The 13,029-nt window shown below is 46.8% G+C and overlaps 1 protein-coding gene across 1 annotated transcript in view; it reads right to left on the bottom strand.

Annotated features, from left to right (window-relative positions):
* Positions 1-209: 209 nt before the first annotated feature.
* Positions 210-13,029, bottom strand: part of LOC127024504 (S-adenosyl-L-methionine-dependent tRNA 4-demethylwyosine synthase TYW1-like) — a 107,140-nt gene continuing 94,320 nt past the window's right edge. The window contains exons 15-16 of the mRNA XM_050909094.1: positions 2,051-2,273; positions 210-1,888 (exon numbers count right to left, since the gene is read on the bottom strand). Of these exons, the coding sequence (XP_050765051.1) occupies positions 2,052-2,273 (222 nt within the window). The 3' untranslated portion in view covers positions 210-1,888; position 2,051. The remainder of the gene's footprint in view (positions 1,889-2,050; positions 2,274-13,029) is intronic.

Genomic DNA, 13,029 nt, shown 5'->3' with positions numbered 1-13,029 from the left:
AGTGCTTTGGGGAGAGGAGCCAGGTGACTGACCTGTTAGAGCAGCCTCTATCCATGTATCATCCACGGATACACGGATGCTCTCCCTTCCATTCCACGTGCTATCAAGACAAAAGAAGATATTCGGCAATGTTTGTGCTTTTGATCTCCTTAAAAACCCTTTAGCATCCCCTCTTACAAAGTCTCATACAGCAATGACAACAAAGGTGCTCTAGGGAAAAATGACTTTATTTTCTTTCTTCTTTATAAACACTTTTTACAGTTTAAGAAATGAGGTTCTTTTTTAAAAATAACCACAGTCTCAGGAACAGTCCTATCCACAGTGCGGCAGGCGCTGGGCCTCGCAGGCTTATGGACCTCACCATTAAGGTGGGAGCATTGTGAACGCCTCTGATCTGCGCTCCTGGAGTTCATCGGGAGAACACAAACACTCGAGCATGACTGCGGTTTTCCTCCCACCGGCAGCTGACACCTCTGGGTGTAAATGCAAGCTCTTTCTGCAGCTGGTGCAGTCAGGCTCCCCAGCCCAAGGGCTCCAGCTGGAGCAGGTCAAGCCACTGCGCAGCAGACTGAGGTAACAGGGGAGCCCCGTTGTCTGCTGCCCTCCCACACCACAGCCCGCTCACCCCAAAAGGCTGGCTGGGTACAGGGAGGGAGGGAGGAGAACAGCCAGTGCTGCCCCGTGCCTCGGGGGCTGCCAAAGGGTGGAAGCCATCGGCAGAGGCGTGGGAGGCTAGCCGGGAAGCAGTAGTGTTGTAGCCCAGTTCAGCCATTCGGCAGCTGAAGGCACGGCCGGACATCGGGGCTCTGCCCCAGCTGTTTGCACACTGATCCTTTGCAACTCATCAGGGACTGCAGCCGACAGGGACGTTGCATAAACAGAAAGGGAAAGGTCATCGGCACGTGAAAACGGGGATTTTCCCAACAGAAAACCACCTGCCCCCCTCTCATTTAAATGCAATTTTCCAGCCAGTCTGCAGTACCTCCAAACAGAGTGCCAGGCATGGCCCAGGGTCCCTGGGTGTTGCTCTCTGAGACAAGTCACTAGACCTCGTGCCTAAATGTCACCTCTCCAAACTAAAGGAGTTGGTTTCTTGACACAAGAGATCTCAACCGCATTCAGTTTTCATTTATCTCAGATTACCGCCTCCACCCAAACCAGTAGCAACACTGCTGACCTGCCTGGCTGGAGCGAAGGAAGCCATCTGCTGACGCCCAAGCCTGCTGGCTCCCCACAGCACGTCCTCACCATCAGCAGGACACCAGACACACACAGCAGGAGCCTAACGGGGCTTTGAAGAATTATATATGTTGCTTAGGGCTGCTGGGGGAGTGGGATAAAACTACTTGGAAAATATTCATTGCCAAACCCATGAAGCTGGAAGATATTTGGAGAGATATCAGAAGGTGCAGACGATATTAATAGGGGTGCTGTTACTTACACCATTCCCAAGCTTCAGCTTCTTGGGGATGGGACAAGGTCTTTATAGGAATTGGCACCAGTGTTTAAAATACATAAATCTATGTTACTGTCTGTACAGTGATACTTCCAGCAGGGCTCAGGCTTTTAGATCCAGATCTGTCTGCGGTCCCACCTGCACAGATCCAACCAGCTTGTGGTGTTCAAATCCCCTTGGCACTTATCCTTATGGACGTGGAACATTTTGTTGCTGAGTTGGGTGCCAGCACGTGCCGGGCTCTCCTCGCAGCAGGGCACAGAAGTCAAATGAACGCTACCCCTCCACATCCAACTCCAAACACTCTCCGCTGCCGAGACTACAGCCACTGCCTCCCTCATCACGCTGCCAGTAACGATAAATTGCTGGCATGCACCATTTGTGATTTATCTTGAGATAGAGAGCGTTATAAATATTTTCATCCAAGAAGCCCTAAAAACAGGAGGGAAGGGTTAAATAAAGGCTTTACCCTCCTTCTCAATATCAAACATCAGAAAAATCTAGGTGAATAGATTCAAAATCAGTGTTAGCCTAGAAATGGAGACCAAAACTCAGCAGCCGGCCAGCCCAAAGTTCGGCGAGCCCCAACCTAACCTCAGCACCCAGAGATGTCTCTCGCTTTGTTCTTCCGTTGGTATCTTATGTCCAAGGGATCGAATCCCCTTTCTCTGGACCCAAACAGTGCCCAGCGAGGAGTTCTGGCTGCGTAATCGGCCGCTGTGAAAGTCTTGGACCTGCCGCTCCGCTCGTGCTCTCGCACCAGCTCCTGGAAGCGGTCGTAGTTGATCCAGGTGCACCACTCGCCATCGATCTTGAACTGGAAGGAAAAGGAACACGTTACTGAGGCAGGGAGCAATGAGGGGCACCAAATACCACATTTATGCTAAGATAAGCAGGATGCATAGTAAATTGGTTACCTAGCTGTAGCCTTTTTTTAATTTTCTAGCCACATTAAGGACCAGGGTAAAGTCATCCAGAAGCTAATGTAGGATAACTGCTTTAATAGAAAAAAAGCAATTCAGGTGGACAAATACCCAGAACTTACTGTTTCTGAGCCACATTTCATGCACGGGGTTTGACACCACAGATACAGGATGGCCATTTTTGTTACAGCTTCAGTTGCTTAGTGCTGTCTACCAGCAGATAACTTCCACGAGGGTTTGACTGTTGGGTGCTTTGCCGGACCCTTCAAGGTACCGGATCCTACCACCGCTTCAGCCCCACTTTGCCAGGAGGAACGCTTCCCAGGGTGCATCCCAAAGCCTTCCCAGGCATGTCTGCGCTTGCCAGGTGTCACTTATACCTGAAAGACCTTGGTTTGGGGAACTGGAAGAGCCCTGGAGGAAATGTGTAAATTTGAGAGCGATGCCCAGGTACCCTTTGATGAAGGGACCTTTCCAAGGTTAACCAAAGGCCCTGTTCAGAGCGTGTGACACCGACTCCAGGGCAGCCAGAGCCTGGCAAAAATGGTACGGGAGCAATACCAGAGCCATGTGTTGTGGTGATTGGGATGGATTTGGGTGATTCTTGAAAAGGGCAAGAGGGCTGTGTTTGTGAACGGGGGAAGATAAAAAAGGTTTAATGACATGAATCCTCTTTCCACGGGAGAATTTTAAGAATTGCTTATTTTGACAAGCTGAAGCTGCATTCGTCTAGCAGACCTGCTCTGCTAATTTAGCAACAGCCTTGACTGAATCCTCAATTAGGATTTATCTGAGCTAAGAGCTTATTACACACTTCATCCAAAAAATAAAAAAAAAGAAAAGAAAAAAGGGAACACAGACTGACTCCCTGTTTTTTTCAAAAACCTGATGGCTATGCATTTAAAATGGCACTTGACGTTCTGCCCAAGAGCTAAAAGCTTTTTTGGTTGGAAAAACTGCTGACTCCTGCAAATTTCTGCAATCAAACATTGCTAAAGCTAATCTATTGCTGCCTGCGTAATTACAGCGAATTCTTGCAGGAGTCATCCTCCGCACGGAGCGGAGATGTGAGACTGCAGAGTCATAACAGCGGGGAACAAGTCTCCCCGTAAATAAACTCACCCAATGCTCATTCTTCATATGCTAACGTGGAGGCCATGTTTCACCAAGGCGACACGTCCTTGCCAGTGTGCGCAGCCGCAAGGAAAGCAATAGCAGAGGAGACAACGTATCGCCTGTAAAGCGGCAGGTCCCAAAGAGGATCCAGGCTCAGGAGACCTGAACTTCCCTCCCAATGCATGTGGAGGTGCTAGGTGACAAGTTCACACCATGTGTAAGACTCCCTGCTCCCCCAAATTTGATTCACTAATGCTCAAGATTCTCACACAAATTAAGGGCAAAAGAAAAAAGCCCCAAACCACCCCACAGGATCCAGCAAAAGCCTTTAACAAACATAGCACATGGGAGAGTTGTTTAGCACACGAGCTGTTGAGCTTATTCCCACGATGGGTACGGAGCTCTCCTAACGCGTCCGATGGGTCCCTAGATAGCCTTGAGGCCGACTAAGAGAAACCTAGCGCATAAAGAACAAAAAAGCCGCCGTGACTTGAACTCAACTGAATAAGTAATTCGGTAAAGCCCGTTTCCTTGAAAAACAACAGGATGCTCTAATCTCAGGATGGAAGGGGGAGCTTGCAACGAGCCATTAACCCTGTGGTCAAAAGCGGCTCAGCAAGAGCACCAAAGCTACAGGAGATACTGGTGCCACCCACACCAGCTGAAACGAGGGTACGGACTGCAGCCACCACCCTGAGCCCAAACTGGGGCGTAGATATCTGCCTCTCCAGAATCTTAAAGCTAGAAAGTGCATGAAAACAGCGTACTATTACCTGCAGGAGATATTGAGAATTATTTCTAGACTATTTCTAGAAGAAGCCCCGCTCAGACCATTCCTGTGTCAAGCCAGGCAATGGCGATGCAGCTGCACTCACAACCGGTTTGATTGGCAATGGGAGGGTAAAAACCCCCCACCCTGTGAATGGGCTGGCATCAGTGCTGGTGCTTTCATCATCCACAGCAGCTTCAACATCAGTATAACACTGTCACTGCCCAGCAGACGCCAGAAGTGGTCTTGTACAGGGATGAGAGTCTGACATGAGTTTCTGGCATACAATCAGATTGTTTCTCTCTTTTTAGAAGCAAACTATTTCTCCCCCCGTATCATGCCGTGGCTGTATCTCACCACATCAGCTGTTCTTCCATGGAGTAAGTGACCTTTGATGAGACTAGTGGCAGAAGGAAATAAAACCGAAGATCTCTGTTCCAGAGAGACCAGTCCCAAAAAGTCCCCGTCACCAGGAGTTGGGCAGCAAAGCTTTCAGAGGCCACCGGAGGAAGCGCGCAGTGGAGCGAGCAAGGACGCAGCTGGCCCGCAGGCAGCGTGCCCAGACCCACCGGCTTTTGGGCTGTGCTCCTGAGCAAGGTGGGATGCCGAGAGGTGGCTTGGTGAGTGGCAGGAAGGGACCTCTGCCCTCTCCTCCCTCATCACTCGCTCCCCTTAGCGTGAAGCACTACGTATGCTTTCCTGGGGATAAAACCCTCCAGGCTTGCATAAACCACATGCGTTGCTCTGCATCCTGAACTTCGGCTAGGTCAAAGTGAGATTTTAAGCGATTTAATTTTGACTCCACCTGAACGTGCAGCTCCTGACACAACAGAGCTATTAAGGCTGGGAGCCGCCTGCTGCAGACTAAGGTGACGATACCATTCCCACCAGAACAACCAAATGAAGGCTGCCTGGGATTCATTACAAAAGCAGATTAAATAATATTAAATATTTTTAGTGCTGCAATAGCACAGCTATAAAATATGAAGAAATGGGAGCAATCCTTTAAGTATGTCATGGAAAGCAATTACTTCTGCTGAGGAATAAAAAACAGATAAACATGGGGTGGAGAGAACAGCCTCAATTGTCCACAAGATTTACAGATTGGATTTTAACAATTTTGTGATTATTCCGTAGATAACAAAAGATTTAAGACTCAAGATAGTTTCACAACATCCATATAACAGGCAAGCCAATGCTAAACATCAGTGTTATTTCAGACTAATGCGGTCAGGGTTTTTATTGAATTTTTCACTACCTGGTTAAGTCTTTTAAGGTGATAAATACATCGACAAATGGCTGAAACTCTTCCCTCATTTTTTTTTTTTTTTTTTTTTAAGCTAGCATCATAAAAAAAAGTAATAAAGTTCCTTCAGCTGGCTCTGAAGCCAGGCTGTGTTGTCTGGAAAGGCAAACTTGCCTTCCCCGAGGGCTTCGCTCAAGCAGCGAGATGACACAGGAGCCAGCACACGCCTTCCCCTCGGAGCTCGTGCTCCCAGGATCCTCGAGCTCTGGTCCCCAAGCTCCAGTCCCCATGGTCCCACCACCGATCACTCCCTACAGACATGGCACCGGTGCACAGCAATGCAAAACCTGCCTGATTTCTGCAGATCCAAAAGCCAGGGCAAGGAGCACTGCCCCGAGCTGGGAAAACAAGAGGCAAAGGGAACGAGGGGAAACTCGTAACGGCCTTCAAGCCCAGAAAAGCAGTTCTAGGCGTGATGCTGGACCATCACTGGGGACACTTGTCAAGGGGTTACACACCTCTGCCAGGAATGGCATGGCTGGACCCAGGGGAGCCACAGGGCAATGGTGCAAAAGGACGGAGCCACCTGCCTGGGGTTGTGTTGTCCATGGACATGGCCAGCCCCTCAAACAGTCTATAGCAAAACTAATGTATATACTGCAAAGACAACCAGGAGCCAGGACTAAAATGGAGAGCCAAGTTACCTGGGAGCATCAACAGAGCACGGCTAACACCTCCCTTCTCTCTTATAACTCGCAAGACTGGATATGAGCAGGAAATTTCTTTAAATTATCTTCTGCAGTAGGTTTACAGCTGCTCTGACTGCAGAGAGAGAAGCTTCTTGCTACAGAAACCCATCAACATTCATGACTGAGAAGAGCCACACTACATATTTCTTTTCTTATCAACATATTTGCATAAGCCATTTTTGGGGGGTAAAAACATACACATATATTGAGGACAATATAGTAGTACAATTTACTACATTCCTCCAGACATGCATAACTGCCGAGAAATAGACACAGGGTTTATACGAAGGGACAAAATATAGAAGAGAGGCAGAGATGGTGACACATGAAACACTAACACTGAAAAATGGAAGTTAGCCAAAAATCAATTAGTTTGTCCTAACAAGGATAACATTATATTTCCTTCAGAGAAAAACACACTGAAACGAGGAGGCTCCTCTTCATCCATTCACTCTGGTCTTTCTCTATTAAAAAAAAATTAACGTATTTTCAGGAAAGGACTAAATAGTATGGGCTACATAAGGGAATAAAGCAGAGCAGTGGGGCAAAGCCTGCTGCAGCTCCTTGCAGACCAAACCCTGGGCTGGAAGGACAGAGTCCGTCCCCGATGGGGAGAGGACCCATGGGAAACCTTTCTCCGATGAGCTCTGTTGCAACGCAGCATCCCTGAGGAGCAGAGGCAAGACTGGGAAGAGAAAGTAGAGCTTTGGGTCTTGCAACAGCTACTCTTTAATTACTCGAGGACATGAACATTTAGTAGTCCAACAAATGGATTCTTCCCAGGCAGATGCACAGGGTTTAATGGTTAAATACAGCAGTTTTATGCGTAGTTTTAAAGACCACACCAAAAAAAAAAAATCAATCAGTGGTAAGCAGGGAAAACAGCGCGTGCTTCGGTTGCAGGAAGGCACAGAAACTGGTGTAGCATCATACAGGAGGGCACGGAGAGCCCACTGCTCCTCGGATGGCTTTTCTAGTTATGATTTCCAGCATTTTAAAACCTGGCTTTGCCAAATGTTTCAGTCAACGGTTATTTTGGTTTGCACATAGGATGAGACATTAAAGGAGCATTTTGCAAAAGCAAGTCTCAGCAACTCAGCTTTTACAAGGCCAGCAGGTCCAATGCTTCCCAGTCCACACTTCTATGTCCCATCCCAAAAAACAAATTAAACCCAACTACCAGCTCTGCTCTTAGACACTCAGAAATGATTAATCCTTCTCCCTGCCTGAGTGTTAAAATCCCAGCCAATCAACACAAGCTGACAGCTCACGCAGGGGCTCTGTGCTGCGGGGTGTCCCGCTCCCCGTCTCCTCTCCCCACGGAGCAGCTGGATCCAGCACCGTCTGCATGGCCCCTTCCCGGCTGCCACCTGCAAACCAACCCCCACCCCAAGTGCCAACAGCAACGCTGCTACCCGTGGCTTTGGGGACCCAGGGCTGCAAGAGGCATTCGGTGTTGCAGGCAGGGCATTGCTTTCCAAAAAAAAAAAAAAAACAAAAAAAAAAACCCAAACAAACCCCCCCCCAAAGTTATTTTGTGCACGAAGACTTTTTTTTTTTTAAGGGAATTAATGCATTCAGAGCCTGCAAACATTACAGTCCCTGCACCACCTGAGCATTTAAACACACAGAGGGATTTAAAAAACCCCGCTACTATACTCCATTTATATTCTTTCCTGAGAAGCAAGCTTATCTTTGAATTATCTTTGGAGAAGCAGTCAGGATACCCTCAGTCTGTTTTTCAGTGGCTTTCCTTGAAATACTTTCTTTGCTGAGCTTAAATATATTCTTTTGCTATTAAGGAAAAGCATTGTTCTGGGGAGATGGAGTGTGGCTTTGCACACAGGTCTTAAGCAGATTTATTTATTTTTAATTCCATGCTTACATATCTATGGTCCTGAAACTCAAAAACTTGTTTTCAAGTATCCATGCAGCCTCTTGCCAGCTGTGCAGAGTGTGCATCTCAGGTCGGTGAGCTCACAGCCCACAGGGTTACTGAAGACCACTCATCCCACACGGGCACACTACAGGGCTTATATTAAGAGTATCTTGAGAAAAAAAACTGTAGTAGAAATGCTCCTCTCCTTAGAACCCCTGGCAGCAGCTGGAACAACTCAGCAGCATCAAAACATGGCAAGTTTCATCAATCTGCAGTGATACATGTGGATATATGAATACAAAAATAAATCCGTCCCAGCAACTTTTTACGCTGGCCACAACTGGCCACGTGGCGGGGCAGGAGTTAACACCCATCATCGCTTTTATTTCCTCTTACATTTTCATTGTCCCCAAAGAGACCAGGGGACGCATACAGACCCCAGCTCTGCTGCAGCGTATTGGTCCTAAAGAAACAGCACAAAGCTTGCAGAGAATCGCTCTGTGAACCACATCCACACGTTTGGTGGGGTAACGTACACATCTGGATTTTCTATAAGGGACAGACAGAAGTCTCATGAACTGTCTAGACGGTGCAGCTGGGCTCTTGCAGGCTGCAGGAATTTAAATACTGCAGCAGCCGAGGCCATGTGCGAAGCTGGGACAGGTAGGTTCATCCCGCTCTCGCCATGGCTGACTTGCCAGTCTTTACCTTTATGATTCCACTTCTGAAAAATAAAATCACATCTTCCCACTCCACTTCCCAAGGTCGCTTGGCTTAGAAGCATTTAAGACCACTGGTACCTGAAACAGGAGATGTCTGAGTAGAGGGTAATGCCATGTCAAATGTGGCACTTGGGAATTAGTTACCACTCCAGATTTGCAATGCAGCAGCTTTCAGCTACTGGTTTCCTATCGCTGGTCTCCGCCATCAGCCACTTCTCTGGGCACGACATCAAAAAGGCAGCTGGAAAAGTGATCTTGATGGCTCCAATCCCGAGCTCCTTAATTTAAATTTGAAGACAGCCCATCATTGCAATAAACAAAACAGCTTTTACACTTTCACACAGAGTATTATTAAACAGATCATATATAATGGGAGTGCAAAGCACTTATATTACACAACTGCTATGACTATTTGCGCCACCTGCCAGTATAAAGCTCTCCAAGTCAAACAAATAATTCATTGAATTACTACACAGTTTCTCACCTAATTAAGGCTCATAATTATTTAAGGCTCCCTTTGTTCAACAGTGGAAGTGATTGAACTGGAGTCACTCAGGAAAAGAAGAAATATTGCAGATAAATTAATCTTAATAGGGTCATATTGCTTGTTAAAAAGCTAAAAAACTTTTCTTTTTAATTACCAGTTGTAATCTCAGGCTTTAGGGGGAAGAAATTAAAATTAAGCTCGTTATTAAGTTACAAATGCGTGCAACAGAAGGTAATAACCAATCCAACAGGACACCAGGCACGCAGATGTGAGAGTCTCACTACATCCCATGTCCATGGGGCTAAACGAAAATCTGCACAGTGACGTCGAGCCCTGGGAATAACTGAGCTTTAAACCCCTCAGCACCTTTGCAGACAGTATCTATGAACAGTTAACAGTACCAGAAGTTTCCATCAATTTTAGATGGAAACAAAAAGTAGCCCTGTAGTTATACGTTCAGTGACTTAAATAAGCGCTCATTAGCAATCAGACATGTTAAAGTAGATGAAACACCTTCCAAAGCTGGCAGCTAGAATGCCTGGAAACGGGATTCGCTATTGTGTTTTCCAAGAGAGTGAAACAAAAAGGCGACACCAAACCAACGCTGACCCGACCCGTGCGCTGCTGGGCGGGCACCATCCCTCGCCAGCACTGTATGGCCCTGTGCCCGTGGGACCATTCCTCTGCAACTCGTTAGCTTCTATTTATTACATCTAATCTTGTGTGAGTTATTCTAAAGAAAAGATTCATTATTGCAGTTGGTTTTTTTTAATCCCTACCCACTGCAGAGCAGAACATCTCATCTGCCGATTAAGCCAGGGCTACATCCAGACAGTTTTAATTCCAATGGATGAAAAACAGATTACTTTAGCACAACTGTGATCATCTTTTAATAACTAACAGATCAAGCACAGCAGAGCCACCTTTCTATTTGGAAGGAGACAACGGAAAGAAAAAAAACCTTCAGGAACCATAACATTTCGTACTCACACCTGCACTAAGGCTGTTCTTTGGCTACTGAGACACCTTGTCCTCAGCTGAGCAGTAACCCCATCCTCTGCTGCACACACGGGGATGTTGCACCTATTTGGTGACCTTCTGACACGAAGCAGCAACCCAAGTTTGGTTTTCCCCTTGCACTGTAATGCTGTCACAGGTACGGGGTAACTGATGGGCAAGCAGGTAGAGAACGTGATCCAAATTCTGGATCTGGGATGCTGGATCGCAAGGACAGCTTACACCCTCCAAATGATTTGCAAGGCAGGAAGGAAATAAAATGTGATGGGCTATTTTTCTCTAATATAACCCTTGTTAGTCGATCTGCAGCTGGTAGTTAAGTGCTTCCTTTTCCTCCCTAAATATAGATGAAATGCTCAGCATGGAACAACTTCAACGCCTTTCACCCAACCTCTCGAGCCTTCTGCAAGCGCAGCCAGGATGCACGTGAAGCCTTCGCATCCCATCCGAGCCCCCACGGTACAGACATGGGCGGTGCTGGAAAACCCAGTGGGAAGGAAAAGGCAGATTCCCTCTTTGCTGGGAAGATTTACTGGTTGATGGAGAGCGATGAGCACCTTCGGCCAGGCTACTGTCTCCCCACAACTCATTTCAGTTCAAACTACCCATGACACCTGCCTTGGAGGTACCCTGCGTACCCTCAGCACTGCATTTTGGTTATGAGAAATGAAACTATTACAGGGACCTTCCTAAAAGCATCTGCCTTGGGTCATTTTGTGGATGCCAGGCTCACCCTGCCGCGCGGGAGAACGCAGCGCTAACCCAGACCACGTCTACCAGGGAAATAATCCAACCGGTGAGCCGAGGGAGGTCTGGGGCACAGGACTGCATCCGCACCACGAGGGAGCATCTGGATCCAGGGTATGGACTCAGATCTGCTTGTGGAAGTCAGGCATATCCATTTATTAAGGCAAAAATGGATGATGACAGCCGCTTTTCTGAGCTCACCGGCCATTCATTTCACCCTGTTAACCGAGACCTCCAAAGAGAGCAAGAAGGGGTGTGATTTCGGGACTATTCCCTGTGCTATGTGTGGCTAATTGACATGGAAATCAACCCCACCATCACAGGGAAGAGGCAGGGATGCTCACACATACTAGCAGACCTAAGGACCAGACCAAGCAGCAGCACACAATACAAAGTGCACCAACGAGAAACTCGTGGCTGTAAAGCAACAGGGAGAACGTGGCTGGAAAACAACCCACTTGCAAAAGCGAGGCAGATATTTAAATGAACGTAATAGGAGACAATTGGCAGGCAAGCGTTTCGACACAATGGAGCGGGTGGTAAACACACGCATAAAGCAAATTCAGCAAAGCGGGGCTGAGGGTTTTATTCAAGAAATTACCAAGATGCTAACTTTTATTCAAAAAAAAAAAAAATATCTTTCCTGCGAGGCAGCTGCAGCACATGCCCCCTTCTTAGGCACTTGTTATGGTCGTCTCAAGGATACATTTATTGTTACAACCCAGGAAAAGCAGCCGCCTAAGGTCTCTCTCTGGAAAAGGTTACTGGAATTAACTGTTAAATTATAAAGTTGCTGCTGTCTCAATATCTCAGCCAATTAGTTCAAAAGCGCTGTAATAAATTAGATTTTTTTTTTGTACCATGGTGTTTATAGGATTTGCTACAAAGCAAATATAATTACTCAAGAATTTAGCACTATTGCTAAAGAAAAGAATCAAAGAGGATGGAGCCAAAACACACTGGCCACCTCTCAAGGAGAGATGGAAACCAGCATGCAGGGGGGAGCAGAAAGCTGGGAGGAGGATGCAGAAAAGACAGGGAAGAGGAGCTCTCCCACCCATGGGAGCCCAGACCAAGCCAAGGGAAGGCTGCACTCAACCCTGGTTGTCTTTGCTTGTCCTTCAAGGCTTAAGAAGCTGATACCCAGCTGGCCCCCCCAAAAAGTGGAAATACCAGTAACTAATGGTTTTTCAGGTCACTGTGAGTGGGGCACATGTGTTCTCTGTGGTTTGGTTGGGTTTTTTTTGTTTGGTTGGTTGGTTTTTTTGGTTTTTTTTTTTTTTAACAGCTCTGTGAGGGGTAACTGGAAAACAAACATTTTGCTGTAAGGCTTAAGTTTATGAGACTTTTTAAGCTGCCCTTGGATAGTGCAGGAGTGCCAGATTCACTGCTCTCTGAGGTTAAGTGGGACACATCTCACTTTCCGAGACCCTTTGAATCCTGAAAGGCTTTCACAAGCACCTCACCGGCAACTGCAAGAAAGACACTCAGACATCAGGAACCCACTTCTGGTCAGCAGGAGAAAAACAAACCCGGTGTGTGTGTGGGAAAAGACTTGAAAGCCTAGTGGTAGATTTTTGAGACACTGAGGTACCCCAAAAATGCAATAGCTCCTATCTCTGCATCGCCTCTTGATTTCCCAAGAAAAGAAAGTAACACCAGACATACAAACTGAGTTTTCTCTACCTAAAATCCCTTTTTCTACCTAAATCCCTGGCCTTAAGAGCCTAAATCCTAAACTATTATTCATCAAGTAAGCAGGTGCCAATGATTCTCCATAAATCAAGGAGCAGCAACTACAAGCAAGATGCATTATTTCTCTGACATTTCCAGACTCTTTCATACAGGCTGGTATCACAATATTGGCGTTTAAAATTATTAATATGAGCATTGTTTGAACACCTCAAAACTTAGACCT

Source organism: Gymnogyps californianus, chromosome 20 (genome assembly GCF_018139145.2).
Source record: "Gymnogyps californianus isolate 813 chromosome 20, ASM1813914v2, whole genome shotgun sequence".
NCBI lineage: Eukaryota > Metazoa > Chordata > Aves > Accipitriformes > Cathartidae > Gymnogyps > Gymnogyps californianus.
Note: the sequence above shows the minus strand (reverse complement) of the source record. Positions and strands in the feature narration are given on the sequence as shown.